This window comes from Myxocyprinus asiaticus, chromosome 11 (genome assembly GCF_019703515.2).
Source record: "Myxocyprinus asiaticus isolate MX2 ecotype Aquarium Trade chromosome 11, UBuf_Myxa_2, whole genome shotgun sequence".
NCBI classification, from domain to species: domain Eukaryota; kingdom Metazoa; phylum Chordata; class Actinopteri; order Cypriniformes; family Catostomidae; genus Myxocyprinus; species Myxocyprinus asiaticus.
This window is the reverse complement of record NC_059354.1, coordinates 17,811,533-17,838,358: the sequence shown is the minus strand read 5'-3', so window position 1 is coordinate 17,838,358 and position 26,826 is coordinate 17,811,533. Positions and strand designations below refer to the sequence as shown.

The 26,826-nt window shown below is 39.3% G+C and overlaps 1 protein-coding gene across 1 annotated transcript; it reads right to left on the bottom strand.

The window, feature by feature from the left end:
- Positions 1-365: 365 nt before the first annotated feature.
- Positions 366-3,744, bottom strand: LOC127448451 (frizzled-7-A-like). Its single transcript, XM_051710974.1, has one exon. The coding sequence runs from the start codon at positions 3,279-3,281 to the stop codon at positions 1,620-1,622; it is 1,662 nt and encodes a 553-aa protein (XP_051566934.1). The 5' UTR covers positions 3,282-3,744; the 3' UTR covers positions 366-1,619.
- Positions 3,745-26,826: the final 23,082 nt, after the last annotated feature.

Below are 26,826 nucleotides of genomic sequence, written 5' to 3'. Positions count from 1 at the left end.
ATGACAGTTCCAACTTGCATGAGAAGGGAAGTCTTCACATTGTAACTGTACTCTGTTACAACTATACTCTGTCTACCCTACTGTGATCTTGATTACATACTGTAGCTTTTACTGTAAGCATTCAAGAATTTCCTGCAAGATTGTAATTAGTGTTAAGAACATGACTCATGACCATTCACATCCAATCAAATAGGACCTAGTTTTTGTGATTCCTTTTCAATATGCACATTGGTATTGTCAATTCTTAAAAAGTGATCACAAGAAAAACAATAGTAAGCATTACAGTTTTACAGCGTTACAAAAAGTTTTACATTACAGTTGTTGATTTTCTGCGTACAAAAGAAACAACGCATCTTTTGTTCGTGAATTATTATTTTATTATTATTATTATTTTTTTGCATTTCATAAAAAAACGTAAAAAAACGTTTAAAAAAATAAAATAAAATATAATTATGATTTCAGTACAGGCAATATATCAATCACCTAAGGGTGGCGCCAAAGCATTGGTCTTAAACTTTTTTTCGGTTAAGCTGCACGAGTTTCTGTGACAAAGACAAATGTTTTATCATATAATGTTTTATATGTTTTATTCGTTTAGTTTAATAGCACCGCGGTCCAAATTCTCACCCTTTTTTTTTTTGGTACTTTTTCTGATCAAATTAATTTCCCACAGGAAAAAAAAAAGTCTCTCAAAACATATTAGAAAATATAACTAAGCACTTGATCTTATTTGGGGCTTGCTCATTTACTATTCAAAGAAGTCATTCTTTGGTCTGTATCACTAAATGTCAGTTCTAAAAACATAAAATGTAACACGTGGTCGTGGTGCCTCCTGTTCAGAATGTTAAATATGAAACTGGTTTAGAAATTAAGAATACAGGCCAGACCAACAACCATTAATGTCAACTGAATTAAACAAGTGAGGCAGTTCACTAAAAATCTAATTATTTTATTCAGCGAAACTGTACAGATACAAAGGTCTCTTACGAAATGTTAAAAATCATTTAAAAAAAAAAAACAGCACGATTATTTTCATAAATACATATACTCTTTGAGAAAAGGTGATTATTTACACGTTACATCGTTTAAAGGGAGCTTGCACATAAATTCACAGCTGTACACATGCATAAAACTATCCCCAATCCTAACGCGCATTTCAAGGTCCATTTATGCCAAAGACGTATGCATGATTGTCAACGGAGGGCTGGGAAAGTCATACAAGTCCCTAGAGCTAAAACATGGGATGGTACACGTATAAGGCAAATTACGTCCAAATCTCATGTATACAGAACCGTGAACATTGCAAAGTGTGCCAAAGCATTAAGCACTGCATGAAATGTATACGTCTACAGAGATCGCATCTGCAAATTACATTTTGTTACACAAAAATATAGTCAAATGTCTTTTCCCCCCATATACATATGAGCAAAACCGATGGTTCAAACAGACTCTGGCAGATAACACTGTTCATGATGTGGCCCGGTGGTCCGTCTTCACTGTGGAAACACCTTTAGGCGCAATGTGTGTCCATTGAGTTCAATCGACATGTAAAAGTTCATCTCGGACTAAAGTTGCACACAAAGTACATCTGGACGACATGGTCGATCGGGTCTAATTTTTCATACCGTTGTCTCCCCTTGATTACTATTACTGAGCCTTTTATAAAACCTGCGCCAAGACTGCAGGGTCTTCCCAGACCATATCCAAAATCCAGAGGTGATTCCCACGATCATGGTCATCAGATACTTTATCATGAAGACGGTGAAATCCGGAGACATGGGGGCAAAGTTATTGACTGGGCAAGGGACAGCAAAGCGCTTACACGTTTGCATGTGCCAGGTTTTCTCCCACTGCTCTCGGAAAGCCTGCTCATAGAAATAACAGGCGATTACAATCGTCGCCGGTACCGTGTAGAGCACGCTGAACACGCCGATGCGCACCATCAGCTTCTCCAGCTTCTCCGTCTTGGTGCCGTCGTGCTTCATGATGGTTCTGATGCGGAAAAGTGACACGAACCCGGCCAGGAGAAAAGAGGTGCCGATGAAGAGGTAGACGAAGAGCGGCGCCAGCACGAACCCGCGCAGGGAGTCCACGTTGTAGATGCCAACGTAGCACACCCCGGTGAGGAGGTCACCGTCCACTTGTCCCATGGCGAGAATGGTAATAGTCTTAACTGCTGGCACAGCCCAAGCAGCGAGGTGGAAGTACTGAGAGTTGGCCTCGATAGCTTCGTGACCCCACTTCATTCCCGCAGAGAGGAACCATGTGAGGGACAGAATGACCCACCAAATTGAGCTTGCCATGCCGAAGAAGTAGAGGATCATGAAGAGAATAGTGCATCCCTCTTTCTTCGTGCCCTGGGCCACAGTCTTGTAGCCATCATCGTTAAACTTGTCAATGCAAACTACTTTGTCTTCAAAGAAAAAACCTGCCGCGTAGGCGACGGCCACCATGAAATAGCAGCCCGAGAGGAAGATGATGGGCCTCTCTGGGTAGCGAAACCGCCTCATGTCCACCAAGTATGTGAGCACAGTGAACAGGGTACTAACGCAACACAAAATGGACCAAATGCCCACCCAAAGCCGGCCGAATTTGACCTCCTCCTCCCGGAAATACATCAATCCGTTGGGTTTAGTGGGCTCGCATGGCGCACCACAGTCTTTTTCGCCCATGAAGTGGTACTTGAGGTAAGTGGGCACTTTCAGCTGCAGTGGGCATGTGAATTGCTGACTGGGTCTGACCACGCTTGGCCCTAACGTGATCAGTTCGGGTACGTAGGGCGTCGGGTCAGATGTCGGGCTTCCAGAGTCCGACGTGTTCTGGCCCACGCAGATCTCTCCCGCGCCGTGGACGGGGAAATTCTCGCAGCGGAGTCTCTCGGGCCACTGGAAGCCGAACTTGTTCATGAGGGCCTCGCAGCCCTGTCTCGCCCGCTCACACAGGGAGCGACACGGCGGGATGGCTTGCTCGAGCACCGTGCACACCGGTGCGTACATGGAGCAGAGGAAGAACTTCAGGTCCATCGAGCACTGGACTTTGACGAGAGGGTAGAACTGGTGCACTTCCAGTCCGGCGTCCTCCTGATTGGTGTGACCCAAAAGGTTAGGCATAATGGTTTGATTGTAGGCAATGTCCGTACACAGAGGGATCGATATGGGCTGGCAGAAGCCGTGTTCGGGAATGGAAATGCCCTTCTCTCCGTGATACTGGCCGCAGGATGGCTGCAAGGCCAGGCAAAAAAACACAAGAAAATATTTTGTAATCCCACAACAGTGCTGCATTTTGAGGAAAGCCGACAAATACTAGAAAAAGAAGAAGAAAAAAAGTTTCTCTGTGACAATACTCCCGGTGCCTTTTCGTCAACACCACGACACTCGTGGTCCGAAAGCAATCATGTTATGCAAATGAGCCGATTTCGGAAGAAAACTCGTGACGAAATGTCCATAAAAAAGTAAAAAGTTAACGAAAACTTAAAAGAAGCGACCGCAGAGCCACAAATACATCCAAACTAAATCCACAAGGAGCTCATTTTTTTTTTTTTTTCCTTCAGGGTTCGCGAGAGAATCTGTTCACCGTTAATTAAAGTTTTCCGTCCGGCTCCGGTGTTCACCAAATCCCGCGTGTAAGTGTGTATATCTAATGAATTTAGAAACGTATCCGTGCTGAGACGCTTCTGTCGGATATCTTTAGTTGAGTGCGCTTTCCTCTCTCGTCTCCTGTCTGCTGATAGACGCGCTTCTTCAATTTCTCACTGACTGCAAGGTTTAAGCGCAAGAGAGGCGCACATACAATAATGTGCCGTCGGTTTTAACACGCCCCTCATTCAGATTCACTACCCCTCGATGCAGGGCGCCTTGAAACCAATAGCGATTTAGACCAATCACGGGTTTTGTTTTCCTTTGTGTCTTGCATTTGATTGGTCGTTTTGCGAAGGGTCTGGTCTATCAAGAAACTTTTCTTCGGAGAGTGAAAAAATTCTGTAGGCTGTTTTCGTAAAGCATGCAGAACGTCGCAAAACCTTACTCATTTCTTATTCTCGGTGAAAAAATCCTGCTCAAATTATAATTATGTCGAGACCAAATATTTATAGTCATCATACAATTAACATTTTGCGATTTCCACATCAAAGTTTGGCAATACTGAGTCAATGTAAAAAGCTCAGAAACTCATTTAAATATATTAAACTGGTTTTCTTATTACAGTCACAAATAATCTGTTGGCTAAAAGTGCTAAATCCATGTGGAAAAATGACTATCCAATTTGAGCAGAATTTCCTGCGAGCACACAAATCCTTCCCAACCCATATGTTTGTTTCCGCACTTCCACTCTTTTTTTCTTTATATGCAAGGCACAGGGGCTAAAGCTGTCCAAACTTAGCAAGTGAAAGGATAGAATTAGATGTAAAAAGCCCCCCTGTTGCAGGGGCTCACACTGACTGATCTAATCACAATGCAGATTCATTTCTTTATAGAATACTTGAGATGTCATGAAAATCAAACCAGGATGAGAAGTGCTTAGTGTTAGGAGCTGTGCATATCTTAACTTTCTCGTTGTGATGTCTGACATCTGAGATAATCATAAATACAACATTGTGTGTGTGTGTGTGTGTGTGTGTTTTCTCTTTAATGTGTCTACAGATGCCATTATAACTGAAATACTTTAATCAACAGGTTACCTACAAATATTTTGCAATACTTACATCTTCCCTCATTCAATGAAATGTTTGCTTGGAAAGAAGGGATATCACAATGTCTGGCAAAACAATTGTGCTGTTTCTTTCAACTAGTATACATGGTCATTGAACTAACTTAAAAGTATTTATTTTTATTTTTATTATTCATCATAGCCATTGAGGGTTACAGAGAGGCTGATTTCCCAAGGGAGTTGCCTGGACACACCCACCAGCGTTCACCAGACCCTTGAGACAAAAACTGCATGCAAATGTCACTGTAATACTAAATGCTTCTAACATCTCTGACCTGACCCTGCCTGAAAACTAACTGTAAGTTTCCAGGAAATTCTGGAAATCATTTGTTAGTTTTCCAAGAACATTTTCTCCCCTTGGTGCAATTATTTAATTACTTAGGCTACATCTACATTAATCTGGATAGGATCTGAAAACTGTGTTTTTGAGATGCTCTCCGTCCACAATGCCGTTTTCAGACGTTTTCCAAAAGTTGCTAACACTTAAATCTCCTAAATGCGCATGCGAAAAATCGCAGTTGCACTTACGATAAGAAACGCAATTGTCCTCGCGTTCCGTCACCGGACACCAATTCCGAGTCAACTTCCCGTCGCATATATGAAGAGAACATTTCTCTTTACGTTTTTCACATCCCGCACACTATGCTCAACCGCTTCCCTATGGCGAGCGGCGCTTTATCTCCTATAAAGAGCGGATCAATGCACCCGCTGTCTCACCACGCAAACGCGTGACGAGCTCTCACAGGTGTGTCAGACTGGGTGCAAAAAAATGATCGAGCATGGTTATACGCTCCAGTATGCACGCCAGCCGCCTCGATTCAACGGCGTTCTGCCGTCCACGGTTCCGTCACGAGACGCGCCGCTGTTACGGGAAGAAATTAACAATCTTCTCGCGAAAGACGCGATAGAGATTGTTCCAGACTGCCACAATCACAAAGGTTTTTATAGCCGCTATTTTCTCATTCCGAGAAAAGATGGCGGGCTTCGGCCGATTGTAGATCTGAGATGATTAAATCGTGTGCTTTCAAAATGTTAACTCAGAAACAGATCTTATCGCACATCTGCCCACAGTACTGATTTGCCTCAATAGATCTAAAGGAGGCGTACTTTCATGTACGAATTGTACAGAATCACAGGCTGTCCTGAGGTTCGCGTTGGAGGGCAGTGTTGCCAACTATTTTCAATGGAAAGTAGCTAAAGCCTGCTCGAAAAGTCGCTAAATGTCACTAGATGACGTCATGCGCTAATTAGAATATTCTTGACGTCATCGTGTCTCATTTGAATTTTGCATAGTGTCCACCCTTTACATATGTTTGCTTCTCTGTGCTTACCGTACATACTGTAATACCCTATTAATTCCCTATATCTATCAATCACTCAGAGAGAAAGTTAGAAGCAACAGAAACATATTTTCTCTCACACAGTGCTCAGCCGTAACAAACCACTATGTGCATGTTTACAAAAAACAAAAAACAATACAGATTTGTGATTGGTCCTTGACAATGCTGTTTGCACATGCACAGCTCATTCACGTCTATGTCACCTGCTGTGCGGTCAACTGATTGTGCCACTTCGTCTTCTCGCCTGCTCACCTCTCTCTCTGTCAGTCTCACTGAACAGAGTAGACGTAGAGAGAAGTGTGCCTCCAAGTCTGGGCAGGAAAGCAAGACCACGCGCTCGCGGCGCAGCACTGGCGACTTTCTTCTACGGAAGGTAGCTAAGGTTTGTCGCTAGGCGCTTTTTTGAATAAAAGTCGCTTAAGAGGTCTGAAAAGTCACTAAATCTAGCGACAAAGTCGCTAAGTTGGCAACACTGTTTGAGGGAACGGCATATCAATTCAAAGTCCTCCCATTAGGATTGACTCTGGCCCCACTCATGTTCACGATATGTGTCAATGCAGTGCTTGCCCCGTTGAAGATGAACGGGGTGCGCATTCTGAATTACCTCGACGACTGGCTAATACTGGTCCGATCAGAGGCTCTGCTATGCAAGCACAGGGACTTGATACTTCACCATTTGAACAGCCTAGGTCTCAATGTCAACTGGGCAAAAAGCACACTTTCTCCCAGCCAACAAATCTCCTTTTTGGGGGTTTGACTCAACTCCGTGAACATGCTTGCGCACCTCATGAGCAAACGCGTTCGGACCATTCATCAGTGTCTGTCTCAGTTCAAATTGGGGAAAGCATTTCCACTGAAGTCATTTCAGAAAATGCTGGGTTTTATTGGGCAGCATCCACCGTCATACCATTAGGACTTTTACACATGAGACCTCTCCAGTGCTGGCTCAAACATCACATACCACGTCGCACCTGGGGCAGATGGTGCATGTGCATCACCGTGACTCGCTGCTGTCTGGCTGCTCTATCACCACTGACAGCTCCAACACTTTATCAACAAGGTGTTATGCTGGGTCAGGTGTTCAGGCAGAAAGTGGTGACCACGGATGCGTCCAACATAGTTTGCACATGAATGGGTGCGAAACGGGTGTGGCATATCAACTGTCTGGAAATGCTAGCTGTCTTCTTAGTTGTAAAGGCTTTCCATTCTGACATAGTGAATCATCATGTTCTGATTTGGTTTGAAAATATGTCAGTGGGAGCATACATAAATCGCCAGGGCGGAACTCGATTGCTACCAATGATGAGCCTGGAATAACGCCTCCATGCATTATTAAAATGCCTTAAAATACGTTACTAAAATGGTGTATGTTTGCGGATTGGTGCTCTTCACGCGGCAAAGACCCAGTGAATTGCTCCATAACGGTGATCCTTACATTCCTTCAAGAGCGTTTGGATGCAGGTCTTACTGATCGTTGATGCGATCGCCCTTTCTTATGAATCACAGGGTGCAAGATGCCCTATTGGTGTGAAAGCGCATTCAACTAGAGGCGTGACCTCATCATGGGCATGGACAAATGGTGTATCCCTACAGGATGTATGCCTTGCAGCAGGATAGTCTTTGCAGAACACGTTTGCAAGGTTTTATAGCCTAGACGTGGTGTCCATCGCGTCATGAGTCCTCTCTGTCTAGAGAGCTTACTATTTCAACACCCAGCGGGTGAGCCCAAGCTCCTTATTACGGGCGGGCTTACTGTTATAATTTAAATACAACCGCCTGTGTAGGCTACTATCCAATTTACTCCCACTAGAAGTAACAAGCACTTCCAATAAGAATAAAGCTTCCTCCCTACCTCTGGTTATGAAGGGGTTGAATTTATACTGTGTGTATTATATGACTCATATAGATCCTCAGACTAAGATTAACTTCCCGTCTGGTTTTCACCATGTGGGGTTTTTCATTATCGTACACACTTGAAGTCATTATCCTACACACCGCCCGGCGGGCCACTGACCTCAAATACATATTCTTTTCCAATTGTTTATACCTTGGTGCATCTCAGGGTATGACGTTATGTAGTGCGGCGTGATGGGACTCAAGTGTTTGTCGCAATGTTGAGTGAATGTTGAGTCGATAAGGGAACATCTCCTGTTACACATGTAACCTCGGTTCCCTGAGATGAAGGGAAGGAGAAATCGCAAAACCTGGCCACACTACTACTTCAGAATTTCGAGGTACGAGCGATGCGTTCTTGTCCTTCAGTCAGAAAATTCTGAAGAAATGGTGATTTCGCACCCGCTTATATAGGACAAATGCACACCTAAAAGGGCAGAGCTCAAACACCATTGCCAACCATAAGATTGACGTTATTATACAAGGGCTTTCAACTAGGTCATCGGAGGAATTTCCAAGCGTTTTGTCACAATGTCTCATTCCCTTCATCTCAGGGAACCGATGTTACATGTGTAACCGGAGAGGTTTTCCCAGTCCACACTACAATGCGAAGACTGCGTTTTCAAATGTATCCACTTGGGAGAGCATTTTCAAAAAGCTCAGTTTTTGCTGACAAAACTGAGACGCTGTCTCAGTGTGGACTGAAGGGCAAAACGGAGAGAAAAAGATGCGTTTTCAATAAAAAGGTATTAGTGTGGACGTGGCCTTAGATTTTTGGAGAAAATCTAACATATTTTCCAGATTTTGTAGTTTTTTTTTTTTTTTAACAGCTTGTTCCATGAATCTATTGATGCTTGCCCCATCAAAGCACCATGATTTAGTGCCTTCTGGACATGAGGAAATGTCATTACATGACTATGCTGTTTTGGCTTTCCCAGAGATGTTTTTATCATACATGCAGTCGGATGGTTTTTCATTGACGCATTAGACTCTAAAAGCACAAATAAATCTGGTCCACATTATAAGAAATTTGATTAAGCCTCTAAAACAAATAACTACAGAGAGGAAATCAATAGAAAATGGCAGTCAAATTTTCCCCCTTGTCTGCTTAGTTGGTCTGGAGGTCTGTTATTCTTTCAAACTTTTATTTATCCATTGTCTATTCCCCTTAATTGATGTTAATTACAGTAATACGCCCATACTGAGAGGAATGAAAGAAAAAGCTTGCAAACTTGAATGGCATAAGGAGAAAATCACTCCCTCAGTCATTCGACTGTCTCGGTAGCTGCTCCGTAAATTTGTGGGTGAGTCTGTTTTGATTTGGTCAAGCCCTCGGTTTCCCGTAGTCTAGCACTAATGCTGACTTACTGAGGACTGTGGCACATAACTCAACACCGCATACACAAACAAGCCAAATGAAATGCTTAAGGATGGTCAGTGAGTGCTGAGAGTCACATTGTCCCAGACCAAGTGTATATCACTGTGGTCATTTAGCTACTGTGTGAGTCTGTAGTGAGTCTCTCTGGAAGTCTTCTGCTGTGTTTTTCTTTGAGGGTGGTGCTGGTGTATTAATCAACTATTAACCCACACTTTCACATTGGCAAGAAGTTTTAACTCATGTCTATTTGATGTTGTGCAGGAAATGCTATGCTATATCTATACATGCAATAAGAAAATGTTTGCCAAAAATAAGCCATTAGTACACTGTAAAAAATGCCTGTAATTTTAACGGTAAAAGACTGTAAAAATGCTACAGAAAAAAAAACCCTGTTAATTGATTAACGAGTATTAACTGTAAAATATACAGTAATTTTTTAATATATATTTTAAAAGACAATACAATAGTTTTTACAATAAAATGTTGAAAAAATGAAAATTTTTAGATGTAAAAAGTATGATTTTCCTGTATAATTAATGATAAAAATGTACATTATGTTTAACAAGAGAGTACATGTACTTTTGTACAGTAAATTATTGTTAAAATTACAGTAAAAAAAAAAAAACAATATTCGGGTGTTCCCACAATTCCCTGCATGACCCATCATATTTCATTATATTTTATGGGGATAGTTATGTTTCTTCTTATTTTTTAAATCAGTTACATACATTGGGGTATTCTGTTTTATATTTTATGTAGTTTAGTTAATGTTCTCTACATGTTTATTGTCATTGCTACTGGAAGAGCCACTGTTGGTGAACTTCATGTCATCAAGTGCTCTTCTGTAATTTTACGGTGATTAACAATACCTTATAAAGCAAAAAGCAGATTTTTACAGTTTCAGAAGGTTAATATCAAGTTTAGTATGTTTTTTTTTTACTGTAAATTTAACAGATTATTATTATTTTATTTTAATTTTATTTTTTACAGTGCCAGCGTGGTCATGTAAATTACAACCGTTTTAAACTGTAAAATTTACAGGTTGTTCTGTAAAGTTGTTTATATTTTTACTGTATTTTTTACATAATTATTCTGGCAACCACAGCTGCCAGATTTTTTGTAAAAACAAAACGATTGGTTTTTTTTTGTTTTTTTACAGTGTAGGTTGATTTCCCTGAAAAGTGTAACACTGTGTCTCACTGTGCTATCAAAACATTGCTCTGTTGGTTTGAGCAGCCTGACACAGCAACATTGGCTCAACCAATGGCGTAAATGTTTGGAGGGACTATCTGTTTTGCCACTCAATTAAAGATGGTGGATGTTTTTGAAAAAATTATTATTTTTGTAAATCTATTTGGTGAAGTGAGTGCCGCAGAAATGACATATTTCAACTTTAATGAAAATGGATGTGTGAAAGTGTGTTTATGTGTAATGTGTATGTTGTTTTGTCTGTCCAGACCTGCAGGATCAGCCTGCCTGCATAAGCATTCATCTCCATATACTGTAAATGTCTCTTGTTTGCCTTATATTTACATAGCTAATGGCAAGAGTGAATATCATGATTTACATACATATTTAAGGCAAGTCTAACTATGACAGTGGTTCTTATGCAGTGGGAGAGGTGCAGGCAACAGTTGAAGGGATGGTGTCTGCTGAAGGAATGAATGAAGATAGTTATAAGAGTGTGAGAGCCACAGGAAATGCAGGTTACGCTGGACTCTTGAGCATTGCCTGAGGATATGCTGCAGGCAATGAATCATAAATGACAGGAGGCTTATTCAGTTCTGCGAATAGGGTCCAGTAAAATGAGGAAGGGTTTAATGCAAGCTCTTCAAAGATTAATGACGTCCATGGTGCACAATACTGTTAAAACAGGAAAATTCTGTCATCATTTACTCATCCTCATGTCTTTCGAAGGAAACTTGTACAACTTTCTTTGAACACAAAGGAGTTATTTTATCATAGGGCTGTCAATTTAACGCAGTAATTCAGTGTGATTAATTATATAAAAAATAACACTTTATTAAAATGAACACAATTAATTAAATCACCAGAACGTAATAAGGAATATTCCTACCATCGGTGCAACTCAAGCTTGAAGTTCCACCTGTTTTCAGCAGGGGGCAGTAAGCGAAACTCCAGCTGAGTAGGCAGCGTGCAGCTGTACAAAGAGAAAACCACACTCAGGATTGCTTAACATTAGGGCTGAGTTTGGAAGGGCATACTAACTACCCATACTTCTCTTACTGCTTCTGCCATATCAGTCTATGGCATAAATAGTATGGTAGTATGTGATTCTGAACTTGGCCTAGGGCTGCATTCCAGTTCAAACTTTTATGCCCTTCCCTTCCCTGTGATATCACAATCGAGTTGCATTTTGGGATAGGGAGCTGACTGAAGCGTAGGCTCACTCCCTTGGTCAAAATCGAGGGGTTGAGTGTCTGTCAACAGAAACTTCCCTCGGCCACTTAACAAAGTGGAATGGACTTCCAAAATGGCAGTGGGGATTTCCCCGAGGGGAAGTGCTTTGGAAAGTTAGAGTGTATGTTTAAAGTGAAGTGAAACGCAGCCTAGCACAAGATTTGAACACGTTCTTGCATTGAAACAGCTGGACGGAGTGTAGATCCGAATGCAGGGATCTTGGAATGTGTTATAAACTACTGTACGTTTAACTTGACACAGCTACATAACAATTCTGTGTTTACTGAGACACACCAAAAGCGTCCTTCTGATGCATGTGTACATCGATGCTTCTTTAGAAAAGGCCTTATAATAAATCGATTTCGAACAGCTTGACAAATTCAATTGCAAAATGGATTAATGTGGACTGAGGGCCAGTGATAGGCTAATGTTCATTAATATGAAAAAATAGCCTTCTAAAGCCACTTTTTGTAATTTCTTAACAATGCTTAACTCGTCTGCTGCAATAATGTAATGCATTATAATTATCTTAAATATTATATGTATAATATATTATATTTATAATTATTCAAATATAACTGTAATTAATTAACAATTATATATTGAATTATTGTTATTTGAGGGCTTTTGGCAGCAAATATGTATATAGGGTACAATGGGGCTAAAGGCACACCCTAAGGAAAATTAGCTTTTTCTTGCCACAAAATGTTTCAAGATTAGGAAAATCCATTTCTTTTTATAGAATAATGATGGAGGAACATAATTTGTAAAGAAGGTTGTTTTGAATAAAATGCATTAAAAAAAAAAGGTGTCGATGGAGCCTATTACCCCACACCTAAGGTAAAAGGCCCCCAGGGGATTTAAAGTGATACCGTGTAGATACCGGGGCAATGGTTATAGGGCACAATTTGTCAACTTATGCAAATACTTTTGAGACAGCAAGATGCTTTTTTTGAGTAATAAATTAATGTTTATTCAAAATAACCACTTCAGGAAAAAAAAAAGTCAATCATTTCTTGTTAATTTCAACCACATTTGGCATTTCATAACATTTCAAGTATTCTATAAACAAATTAATTTCAATCAGTCAATATGATCCCACTTTGAACATTTTTCATAACAAATCTATTCCCCCCACTTAAAGAAACAATGTGTTTTATAGGGGCCTTTAGCCCCTGCAACAGGGGGGCTTTTTACCCCAAATACTATCCTTTCACTTATTGGACAGTTATTGAAAAATGTTTGATATAATCTCCTTATACACAATTAGAAAGTACAAATAAGTATTTTGTCTCAAAATAAATGTGATGATTTCCAGGATATTCATTAGCGACATAAATGTGCAACATGTTAAAAATGATTAAATATTAGATTAAATAACCTCAGAATCAAATTTTAGACATTATATGCAATGATCTCATGGATCAGGAAAATTTTGCAGTGTATAGTGTCAAACAGGTGTTTAGGAAAGTGCTGTGGTAGGTTTTGATGATATTTAGTGTTTTGAGAAAATAAAATCAAAGGAGCCTTTTACCCTGCAGAGCCTATAGCCCCGTTGTACCCTACATGATTAATTAATCAGCATATTATGTAATGAATTCAATTATAAATGTTAACCGTTTGACAGCCCTGTAGCAGAATGTCCAAGATGGACATTCAAAAGCAAGATTTTCCGTAAATAACAACTTCATAAATGATTCAGTCTGTTCCTCATACAAAGTTATTAAATGACTTCAGAAGACTTGGAATGTAGTGCACAAGTAGTGCACAAGTCATATTGACTATGTTTATAATGGTTTTATGGTAGTTTTTTGTTCTATTGGTCACTGAATAGATGAGAGCAGCTCGGACATTCTGCTCAACTTCTTTGTTGTTCCACAGAAGAACATCATAAAGGTTCATGATGTTAATGATACAGAATGAACATTTTTGGGTGAACTATGCCTTTAATAATAATCTATGATCATACGTAATACACACTTTGTCTTTAATTGATTGGCCAAGAAATAAAAATGAATTACTGTTTTACTCAATGAAAGCAGCTAGGAGGAGCAGCTAGTATTATATATAATTGCTTTTAAAACACTTTACATACACACTAAGAGCTTTTGAATGTCTGTTTCTATATGTAATATCTGTGCGTGAGTGTGTCTGAGAGAGAACAAGCTTGTGTGGTTGTGCATGTGCATGACTTGTTTAGGGTGTGTGTGTGTTTAAAAGCTGGACCTGCAATTAATTACCAGTTAAAACTCCCTCATTTCATCTTTGTGCCAAGAGCTGAGTCCCTCTCCAGCTTTCCGTGTACTGCTGTCACAGGGGACAGAAAAGAGGAGGACAGCTTTGGTTTAGCCCTCTGATCATCCAGCTTATTGAACATCACACTGTGTTACAGAAACAGAGCTCCAGGCTCTCTCCACGAGACTTCAGCACAGATATCCATGCCCTAACTGCACCACAGTTTGGAGTTTAGGATGTTTTATTGCCACACAGTTTAGTGGTATTAGGGTAGTGGACACATAACATGTCTATTAACTTTTTAAAGTCAAGTTTTTATGTAAAAATGTATAGACAGGTATAAGGGAATGTGTATTTAGGTGCTGTACATGATGACCAAGTTTTTCACCTTTTTTATTACCTTTTTTCCTTCACTAGGCCATTTTATATTGTCCTGTGCTGTGATAAATGTATTTTTAAAGGATAAAATTAAAGAATTAAAGTTTAAAATTTTTTTTAATAGTTTGTGCTTTTACAGGTACATTGACATTTAGTAATTTAGTAGACGTTTTTATCCAAGGCGACTTGCAAATGAGGAACATAAGCGATATTCAATATATTCCATATTGTATTCCATACTATATTCCATATTCCATATATTCATGTTACGGTCATAACCCATAATTACAATTTACTCATAGCCTTCCTTTTGTGAAAGTTTGAGTTAGTTTTCTCTTATTCTTTCATTCTTTCCTCCTGCTTTTTTCCTCAGTGTGTTTCTGACCCTGCGCAGAAATTTCCCCTCCTGTTCTAGACAATATACCTCTGAAATCTTCCACTGATGGAGTCTGTCTGTCATTTGTAAAACTCAAGTGACCAGCTGTCAGAGCACAGGCATCCGTCCCATAAGCCATTGATTCAGAGCAAGGCTTTTTTATTATTTTCTACAGTAGAAGAGGTACCCGCCATATAAACAAGCTATACCATTAGCCTAAACACAACCGTCTGGCAATATACGTTTTAGGGGAAACAATTTAGAGAAACATGGACTCATCAAAGGCAGGACTGAAAGGAGCTATGTACAGACTGCAAACACGTACACCCATATTTACTTAGCTATCTACATGGGGACATACTATATACTTTAGTTATTTTTACTTCTTTTTTACTTTTACTTCTGTTTCTTTATATAATGCTAATTATAATGACTGCTGACTAGCCCTAACCATTTTTTTTAAATTTTTTTTTACTCAAGAATACATTAATTTTATTTATGAATAATTTTTCCAATTGAGGACATCTCGGGATGGAAGGTTTTGTCAGATTTAGCTTGCTTGCACTGGCCAAAAATTATGTCCCCAAAGTATAGCATATACACAGGTTTTATACAATGATTACAATATTTTTGTTCCCCTAACCCAACGTCTTAAATTTAATTTTTCATTAAGAAGTTATTTAGTATGTTTAAGCTGTTTTCCTTGTGGTGTTTGTTGACCGGCCCCATTATGCCCCAAAATGTAGGAAAAAAACGTGACCCCCTCCCACATGCAATTATGCAAAACTTCCCAAATGTTTTTCAAACAACAAATTTGATTACATAAAGCACAATAGTGCAGGCTATTAAAACGTTATTAAGTAATTTTTCAGTCCTCCAATTTTGAGTATCATAGGAACTTTCCTTATCGTGCCCTTTTGACATGACTGTGGCATGAGTGTTCCTCATGAGCCACGTGTTACTACATTCATTTCCTGTACTTCCTCATTGTTTTCACAAAGAGGCTTTAATTTCACTGGCTCACTGAGTGAACCAGGACATGAATAAAAAAGAGGTTGTTTCTGGTCAGTGGAGGCAGTAAGGGAGGGCTGGGGTCTGTCAGTCTGCCTGGAGGGGAATTGAAGAGAGCGATAATGTCGAGGAGAGGGCTGCTCACCCACCCAGCCAGCTGGACTGAATCCGTCAATGGTTTACAGAGCTGCTACATTACAGGGCAGAGGTATGTTACCTCCACAAACCTGAAAAAAAAAAAAACATGGAGGCCAGGAGAGACTGCGATGAAAGGATGATTTATGCAGTACAAATACGCTGCATGTACGAGGTGCTGGTGCAGAGGGCAAGAGGCGGAGGGATGTTTTAACAGCCTTATGTAAACCAACTGGGGTGGGGGCGGCCATCTTGTGTTTATCACAAGTCTGAAAAAAGCGAGGCCAGGGCACCTCTGGGAGCTCTGTGCTGTTTAAAAGTGGCATTTGAACATTGGATTAATAAACACAATGACCTTTTAGATGGCTGGGAGTATAGGCTCTCAATATGTGCTGCATTTTAGGAGGAGGGTGTCTTCTTCTGTTTATAACTCTGTTCTTAAAATGTGGATGTGTGGGCTGTTTTGAGTTGATACTGCCTAAAGTCCTATTCAGATGGGACCAGTTTTCTCTGAGGAGATCAGGTAAATTTGTTTCACAAATGCACTTAATGGTTTTAATCCTGACTGAACTGAAAATGTCTGTATTTTTCTGACACAAGCTCTGTAAAAATGACAGGGCTCAGGGGGTCCTCTGAGAAATCGTATTACATATGGACAGGGTTGGGAGGGTTACTTTTGAAACGTATTCCACTACAAATGTAATTTGTAATGTATTCTGTTAGATTACTCAAGGTCAGTAACGTATTCTAAATACTTTGGATTACTTCTTCAGCACTGGTAGATTTTTTCACTTGTTTTGACTATAAAAACTCTCCAATACAGTAAGACAAAATACACATGTTAAAAATACATTCTCTGAAAAACCTAAATATCTTATGCAGTGTTGTTTCTAAAACAAGATCAATCAAATTGAAATCATTGGTATTCTAATTACCAATGATTTAAATTGTAACTGTAGTGGAATAAAGTTACTTATACTTTGTATTTTAAACACGTAATCCCATTACATGTATTCCGTTACTCCCCAACCCTGCATATGGATAGGAACATATACTGTAACAAGAATGTAAGTAATACTATAACTAAAGTAAAATTTCCCATTGTGCTGATTTATGCACCTTAATTATGGATTTTTGTAAAATTGGTGATTGAAAGTTGGTGGTTCAAGTGCTGTGCATCCTATCCAATGTAAAAAGAAATTAAATCAAAGAAGAGCTCCGCCCAATATTGGACTCCTCTGAAAGGTCACTGTAGCCACAATATCAGCCACGATCCTCACCTTCATTAATTCTTATGTTGGTTATATTATCCTCGTACAACCTTGCATACATATGCTTGGACGTTATCACATTGAGAATCAATGGGTTCATCCAAAAGCTGAAAAATGGAGTTAGAATGAAAGATGATAAGGTGCATTTCAAACTGTTCTGAGACCAGTGCAGACAAACAGCACACATGCAGATTAAGTGATTCACCAAACAGGGAGCAAGGGAGCATATAGCTTTCCTATGCAGTTGCAAGTGCATTCACTCCAAACTTCCAAACAAAAGTTCAGTTTCAGGCTACAGATGATATTTGGACCACTCAGCATGTTTGGCAGACATGAGACAATGGTAATCAGCACTTAGATTCTAAATGAATAATGCCTAATTTTATTTTATCATGGTTGACAGTGATAGGATGATACTGGCCATTTCTTTGAATCAGAATTATTTACGCTAATTTCTGATTGGTAAAACGCTTCAGCAATGGCTATTACTTGTTTGTTTGACATAGCAGAGAGGACATTGAGATATTGTTGCCAAAGTAGCTTAAAAAAAAAAAAGTCCAATTATTTTTATTTGTATAGTTTATTCGTGCTTTTCCCAATACACATGGTTCCAAAGCAGCTTCAATATTCAAAACCAGCTGTAATGTCTGTAACATCCCAAAAACATGAATAACCAACACTTCTGGAAATATAATCAATTTGATTATATATATATATATATATATATATATATATATATATATATATATATATATATATACAATCTGACTTTCTATAGCTTGGTATTATTTAAAATTTTGAAAAATAATCCTGTACAAATAATACAGTGTAAAAGCACCACCAACATTTTTATGTATTTTTCCATTCATTTTATTTGGTTGGGTTGATTTTTCACAAGTGCAAAAGAATGCATTATAAAACAAAAGTGTCTGTACTGTACTGTGTTACGTCCCATATTAAATTTAGAGGTCTCCTGCTGTGTTTTGTTCTCTCTCGTTCTCTCCGTCTGTGTATGGATGGTTCATTTTGCTGCGTACTCGTTTCCAGGTGCAACTGATCTGCAAATTGCATCACCTGTGTGAAAGCGATTGGCTGTCTCTGATGGTGTGCCTGTTAAAATCCTGCTGCAAGGCTTCGGAGACAAGCTATCATGACTCTGGGGTGGTTGCGCTGTTTGTGACTTGTTGCTGGCCACCAGACCAAACTTTGGTCTCTGTTCTTGTGTTGTCTAGATGCTGTACTTAATGTGCAGTATGTGACTTAACATTTGAAACTTTGACTAGTTATCTGTCTTTAAAGAAGACAGGTGTAGGGGTGGCCTCCCCTTTTTGTTTGAATATGGTTTGTTCCTGTTTTGTTAGAATAGTTAGGTAAGTCTTGTATCTTTATTTTTTTTTATACATTTAGGTTATTTATTTCTTCTCTTTTCCAGATTACTTTTATTATTTTGGGCCAGGAGTCACCCTGAAGCCCTCCTTCCTGCTGCTTTTAATGTTAATTGCTTGCAACAATAAAAACTATTGTTGAACTTACACTCTGTTGTTCTCTCGTGTTTGGTCTGACAGTTGTGTGGGAGTTGTTCCCTTACCTGGTTGCGTCCTAACCCTAGGGGACATAACAACTGCAATAAGGGGAAATATCATTCATTGCACCCAGACAGCTGCACAAGCCAAGTTGAATCTCTAGGTCTGAAGAGAACCGCTATTTGACAGGAGGGGAGTGGGGGTGGGAGATAGGTTGTAAAGGAGCACATGCACCCCTGTATCTCAATCATATTTCGGACTGCTTTGTGTGTGTCTTCCTCCATGCTTTCAGATATGCAAATAGCTGTAACTGAGAAGATGAGGAGCCCCCATAAAAAAAGATATGTGGCTGCTCTGCTGCAGCGATGCTGAAGGGTGTCTGTATCGATCAACCTCTTTAAACAAACAGCCAAGTGGGTAGCTAAGAGAGTTAAACTTGAAGGAGGCAACCAGTCCAACTGTGCCTGGCAGGTGTAGATCTTAGTTTGACATAAAATCAATGCTCACAGATGATCACAAGCAGAGTCCACCCAGACTTTTGGATGATGCCTTACCTTGTCAGATTGTTGCCTTTTAAGAAAAAAGAAAAGTATTTTGTGGAGCTGAGGGTTGAAGCCTGGTGTTTTGACTAAACTTCAAGGGGCGTTTACATAATGACAAGCAGAACCAGGGTACGGTATTGATCCCCTCACAGCTGGGCTACTAAGGTTAGAGCTATGCAGTCAGGGATATTAACACTTCGAATCAAAAGACAGCAGCTACAAACAGGATAAAGGAATAAGGCCTGTGGGGTGAGCTGGTGAGCATGGGGCTAACTTCAAAACTGCATTCATTATACTCCACATGGACACTGTTTAATACATATTAAGCCAGTGTTCTCAACTGATGGGTCATGAGCCAAAAATGGTCGCAGGTCTGTTTTAATGGGGTTGCATACAGCTGAAAAAAACTGCTAATTGCAATTCATAAAATGCAACTAATGATATAATTAGGCATAGTTAGAATAGCTAAATAAATATTCTTACATTTTAAATGGGATGAGAAAACACTTCGCATATCTTTTGTTGTTGACGTCATAGTGCGTCGGATCCGTGCATCCAATCAAACTCTACGGTATGTTGGCATAAATCCATCTGCTACTTAGTAGAAGTTAGCCAAATTTGGCAGATACCAACATGGAGAAGTTGCATTACATGCCCTTATCCTGAAGATCATGAACTATGCAAGGTAAAAGAAAATACAACCCAGAATGCATTAACTATGGGCAGACTTTTATGTTTTATGCTTTGAATTATTGGCTGCCGAAAGTTTTGTGCGATAAACAAATTTGGTACTGTGTTGGGTCGCCACTTGAAGTCCAATGTAAAGTCTGATTCCTTTAGCAAAACAAGTTGAAAACCACTGGATTAAGCAGCTTGGGAGGTGTCATTTTGGTGGCTTGTGGTTTGTGGATTTTGAACATGGCACTTTCATGAATGTTGAGTTTGAATGTTGCATGTCTGTGTGGGAGAGATGGGGAGAAGGAGTGAAAGATAGCGGTGTGTTTATAAGGAGTTTTCTTTGAGCTAAGTTATTCTCCTGAGGTTGAAGTCTTGCCATTAGTAATTAGCCCCAGGAGAGTGGGGGTGCTGCTACAGCCCCTCAGGCTGTGTTGTGTGTATGTGTGTCCCAGTAAAAATTTCACAACTCTTGAAGCTGCACAGAAATGGGGTCAAATGCTGCCACAGATTCAAACTTTCCAAACAGTTCACACCATGGCCTTGCTATTCCTTTTATTCTAAACATCCATATTGCTCATTCAGATACTGCCTGACCTTTCAAATGAAGGAAGATGAGGTGATGTCACAGGAAAGGTGGAAGAAATGCAGAGTGATGGATGGATGAGGGAATGGTTTGTATCACAGGATGGTGGATCAGGGAGGGCAAGATCCCAGAGACTGGAGGCTTATCATGCCTCACTAAGCTTTCTAGTTCTCTTGACAGGGAAAAGGCAGGGGTAAGTCATCTATGTTCTGGACAGGTACCCAGTCTCTTCATGTTTACATATATATATATATATATATATATATATATATATATATATATATATATATATATATATATATATAAAATTATTATTATTATTTTATTTTTATTTTTTGCTTTACTCTTTCTTTCCTTCCTTTGTTCTAACCCCATCTCTGACAATTTCTTTGTTTTCAGACAGAAAATACAGTAAGTATTTTTAGGGTAACTGTCCATTACATATAAAACAGGATGAGATGTAACTGTACTTAGCCAAAGATAACAGTCGGGGGTTTTAAATTCTTAAATAATCAAGGTTCCTATTAGAACCAAAATGAGTTTTATAGCCTGATGCCTTTGTAGAACCTGTTTTATGTCCACAAAAAAATGTTTATTCTCTACTTATTTAAAGAACCGTATGTGCCTGTGCTTTGAAGAAACCAAGAAACCAATACACTGATCTGAAAAACCTTTGTATGTAACATCAAACAGTTTTTTTCATCTCCAAAGAACAATAACAAATTCAGGAACCCTATACAGTGAAGAAAAGGTTTTGAAAAGAAGAGGTCTCTTTGCTGAACTGCAAGGAACCATTGAAGAGCTTCATGCAACCAAAATTGGGAAGACCAAATGTAAGAATTTTAAGAGTTGCTCATTGAAAACCCATATATTGATCAACCACTGTTTTGAATTTTGGGAGGGACGTGTCCTCCTCTACATCTGTGGTGGTTATGGCCCTGAGTGTATGCAAAAATAAAAGCCAAGAAGTATCCCACTGCTTAGTTAATGGTTCCTGTGGCTTGTAACTTTTGTGAGATCTACATGTGTTTGAATGTTTGTGAAAACACTTTTTTTTTTTTTTTTTTTTTAACTCTCCCATGTTCTGAACTCCAAGACATGCACCCCTGTATGACAGGTCTCCAGTTTCCATGACGACCATCAAAGATTTGTTGTTGCTGTTGTTTTTTAATGGAATGATTCTCACCTGCCACTGTCTCTGTCTCCAATATCTCTTTTTCACTGTCATGCTCCAGTTTTGACCTTTCTTATTTGCCTCTGCTCCCAGATTATACTGAAAAAGCAAAGCAGCTAACTTAATTTCCATGCTGACTAATCTACCCCTAAATAGCAACAGAAACCAGGGCTTATTTTTGTTTGTATGACACTCAGAATTCTGCAAACCACATTAAAAGATTACTGCTCTAGCATTGCTGCAGGAGTTGTTTGATTCACATTTGGACTGTTTGAAAAGAAAGTTTGATTGCCATGACTGGATGTTTTAACATCCATTTTTATTCTCAGTGCGCTCTCTCTCTCTCTCTCTCTCTCACTCTCTATTCCAGCAGAACACTTCTGACAGCTTCCCTGCTCAAGGAGTTTTCCCAGTCACAGACTGGGAGTAAAAAAACAGCCTGGGCTAATTCCCAGCCCATCACAACCCACAGCACATAATCCTTTACCACATATAGAATACAAAACAAAATCTTACCTGCTCTGTTATCTATTATTATACTGTACATATATTGATGTCTATTGCATTTTTATATATCTGAAGTAGGGGAGACCAGGGCTAGCATTCACACGTTTAACTCCAGTGAATATTTCTCAGAGTACAGTAGGGTAATTTTTGAAAAGTCAAAAAGTCAGTTTATGTAAAGCCACATACCTTAAAGGAATTGTTCACCCCAAAATTATATTTCTCTCATCATTTACTCACCCTTATTCCATCTCAGATTTGTGTGACTTTCTTTCTTCTGCTGAACACAAAGATTTTTGAAGGAAATATAACTGTTTCTCCATAAAATGCAATCAATGGGGTCCATATGACTCGAGTGGTTTAATTAATGTATTCTGAAGCAAATGATTGATTTTGGGTGACCAAATTGTAACTCCTTTTTACTATAAATCTTGCTATCTGCAGTCTCCTTGGCGATTATGATTTGAAGCATGATTACATTTAGAGGAACTGAGTATGAGGAATTGTTATCAAGCTTAAGTAATCACCATGTAGACTGAAGATGGCAAGATTTATAGATCGTATTGCTTCAGAACACATGGATTGAGCCAATCTGATGCATTACATTTATGCTGTTTTTATGTCCTTTTTGGAGCTTGAAAGTGTTGGAACCATTAACTCATATATCATATATCCTTCTAAAATCTTTGTTTGTGTTCCGCAGAAAAAAAGAAAGCCATACGAGTCTGAGACAGCACAAGGGTGAGCAAAATTATCATTTTTTGGGTGAACTATTCCTTCAAAGTCTTGGCTACAAAAAGCTACTGAACATTTTCATCGTTATTGCCAAGAAAAAAAGATACAATTCATAGAACACACGTTGACCTTTTGTGTCTATTGTGGGGCATGTTGTCATATACTGTAATATTGTGTAAGTTGTCACAATGGAATCCTGTCGCAATGAAGTTACAATCCGGTAAAGCTGCTGCGAATGAGCGAAAGAGAAGTGGTATGTTTAAATCTTTGTAATATGTACTTTGTATATGCATTTGGTTTTAAAAGCCGACCCACAAGTCCTGCAAAGAGTCCTGGTGTCCAGTCCTCCTTGACTGTACCAGATGAAAGCAAAGAGAGAAAGAATGGTAGAGGGATGGAGAGATAGAGAGAGTATGTTTTATCAATAAACCGACGAAGATCTAAACCCTGTCCTGATAACGCTTTGCATGTAGAGGTGGCCAAAGCACATTCCATGGATTCCAGTATAGATAGGAGGCTGGATATTGTAAATCTTCTTTGTTACAGCAAACAGACACTGACCAGGCCTCTGTTCTTATGAGCTGGCCTTAGTAGAAAGCACCAGACCTGTAGACGCTCCGTCTGGCATGTGTGAATCTCGTCAGGGGTCCATGAGGCCTCTCTATCACCATCTTGGAGTCTAACCTTGAGATTCTCTAAGCAAAGCAGTTAGATAGACTGAATTTATATTGATTTTTGTTTTTGTTTTTTGTAAAAGGTTATGTCTTCATTACATTTGAATAATGAAAAATACTTGAAAATAAGTTATAATGCTTGTTGTTAAATCCATATTTAAGAGATAACACCACAACAGAGATAGTTTTCGAAAAGCATTACTCAATTCAGAGGCACAAGTCTTGGGCACCGGATTTATTCTCCATACTAAATGTTCTCATTTGAAATGTAAGCTTTTTTATTAACCTACCCTACCTTATAGATAAAGTAAAAGCTGTATTCTTCTCAGGGATCCACAATATTCAGCAGACTACAGCCAAAACAGAATATCATTTTTCCACTCTGCAGGCAGAAGATGTATCGAGAAGGTGGTGGATCTTGTGTTGCACATTTGTTTGTCATGTTGTGAGCGGTGAGGACTGGGTGATGAGTTCCCCATGTGTGTCTGAGGTTTTTTGTTTTGTTACCTGACTCTGTATCAGACTGATGTCTCACAGCATCTTCAATCTGACCAGAGCCATGGGAAATTGGCTAGAACCAAGGGAGCTAGTAAATGTCATGAAGGCCCCGTTTGCACCTGGTTGTAACATCTTGCTTCATCCAATCACAAGTGGACAGCACTAAATGCAGGCGTAAACAGGATCCAATACGTTTTGTGATCTGATCACTGAAACCACATTCTGAGGTAGTCAGAAATGTATGTGACATCGTTCAGTTTATAGGCCTCAGATATCTGACACTGAATTAGATATCAGGCACATTGAAGAAGATCCATGAAGTTCTCATTGAATGGTTAATTTTAAAGGAATAGGTTATAGGAATAGTGAAAATTCTCTTATTTACTCACCCTCATGCCATCCCAGATGTGTATGACTTTCTTTCTTCAGCAGAACACAAATAAAGATTTTTAGAAGAATATCTCAGCTCTGTAGGTCCGTACAATGCAAGTGAATGGTGATCAGACCTTTGTAGCTCCAAAAATCACAAAAAGGAAGCACGTAATCCATATGACTCCAGTGTTTAAATACGTATCTTCAGAAGTGATATGATAGGTGTGGGTGAGAAACAGAACAATATTTTTACTCTAGATCTCCACTTTAACGTTAACGTTCAGATGTAAAAGTGAAAGTGGAGATTTAGAGAAAAAATTAATAAATTTTGATCAGGTGTAAAAGGGTCATAGTAATGCAAAGTTAATACTTTGTGATACATACTGGACAATACAGAAAGACAACTTTCACATGTAACACAATCATTATGCCAAAGCCCATAGATCTACATCAATTAGAACAGGTGAATGACTCAAATAACATTCTAAACAAAATGTCACATCTGTGGTGAGATTAAAATTCAAGTAAATTTGGGAGTAACAGTGTGCCCACTCTTTTCGATGCTAAAAAAGAACAGCTTAACCAGCATGCAGATGTAAGTGGTGCATGTAGTCATGAAATCAAAGATTCTCCCCTCAGTGAAATCTGAAATCTGTGACACAGGAGACATTTGAAACACATGTTAATGCCAGGTAAATGGCAATCTGTCTTAGCTGACCACTTGTTATCGGATCACCCGAAATGGATGTTAATGCCAGGGTGTGGTTATTGCAAGGCTTATAAATAAACAGGTATACTTTTGTCAGTTTTCAAAATAATCTACAATACCTTTGCTTCTATAGACAATGTGTCTTATATTAACAAGACATTTTCATACTGCATATAACATTCAATTTTGTAACAATTTGTAACAATTACAATGAGACCGAAAAGTTTCCAAAAAATTATGAGTTTTCATGTAGTGGGAGTATAATTATAAAGCTGTGATTCAGACAGCTTTTCCATGAAAAAAAGTTGAGATGACCAGCAACCAAGCCCCTGGCTCTGTCCACTGTCCTGCATTGTCCCAGGTCAGGAGGGTGGTTCCCCTCCTCTGACCCTCTGGAGTTCTTCACACTAATAACTGCATTATACCTTCACACCGTGCAAATGGGCCCTTTTGTTGGTCAGTTTAGGAGCTCTGGGGGTAAGGATGGGGGGTGGGGGGTTGCCAGGAGGATTTACTTTGTCATTTAAAGAAGGGGGGAAACTCAAAACATGGGACTGGGGCTAGGCACTACTCAGGAAGGCAGCAAGAGCCTTTTCTTTAGCTTGCTTTGTTCCGACGGCTTTGTGGCTGGAATATATTATCATCTCAGACTCAGACCCTGATAGCTCTGTTGTATGAGAGATGATTTTGGGCCAAAGAGTTGACAGAGAGAGAGAGAGAGAGAGAGAGAGAGAGAGAGAGCGGCAAAAAAGCGGGCGAGGAAGGGAAACAGCAAAGATTGCTCCAGAGAATCAGTGACATTTATTAAAAAGTTTGGGTCACATGATTAGATACCACTCACTGGAGTTCCTTTGTTATTAAATGCACTTTTAAAGTCTTTAACAAAGTTGTTTGTGAGGAAGATAATTTGTACTCAAAAGAATATGTTCTCCCTCCCTTCTTTCTTTTTTCCTCTCTCTCTTTCCAGTGAGAACACTTTTTCCTGACTCATCTCTGAACCACTCAGTTCAGGTGAATCTATCAGCATTAACTGACCATATGCTTTTAACAGCTGGTTGAATGATCAGGCCACTTCACTATCCCGCTCACTTGAGAGATTCTGCAGTGTCCACTGAAGTAGGTGCAAATGGACATAGTTGTGTAATATTTAGGCATGAAATTTAGTGGTACTGGCTCCATAATACTATTACTGTCTCAGGTTGAGTGGATGCTATCAGGTCTGTCTTAATTGATTATTGCTCATGCTTATTATTAGGGATTTTTTCAAACCCCTGACCCTACACTTTGGCATGTAACTTGCATGAATGTTTGTGCTTTTACTTTTCTTGGCAATCAGACTTCAGGTTTTCTCCTGCTTGATGCATGATGAAATGGCCAAAAATATCCCATAGAGTTATGTTTAAGAAGGGAATCGAGCTAAATCTGGGGACTCAAATATCCTACTTCAGACTTGGGGTTTGCACTTTTGACTTAGGTAAGTAAACAGCCACCTAGCAACCACCCAGAACACTCTAGCAACCACATAGCAATGCACTAAAAACACACAGAACATCTTGGAGGTGCAACCTCTTGGAGCTCTTTGACTTGGGTTAGTCAACAGCCTCCTAGCAACCACCCTGAAGACCCTAGCAACTGGATGGCAACATAACCAAAACTCCCTAGCATTGTCATAGAGAGTTTTGTATGGGCAAG

Coding starts and splice junctions, on each gene's coding strand:
- LOC127448451 (XM_051710974.1), bottom strand. CDS start 3,281: ATGCAGCACTGTTGTGGGATTACAAAATATTTTCTTGTGTTTTTTTGC.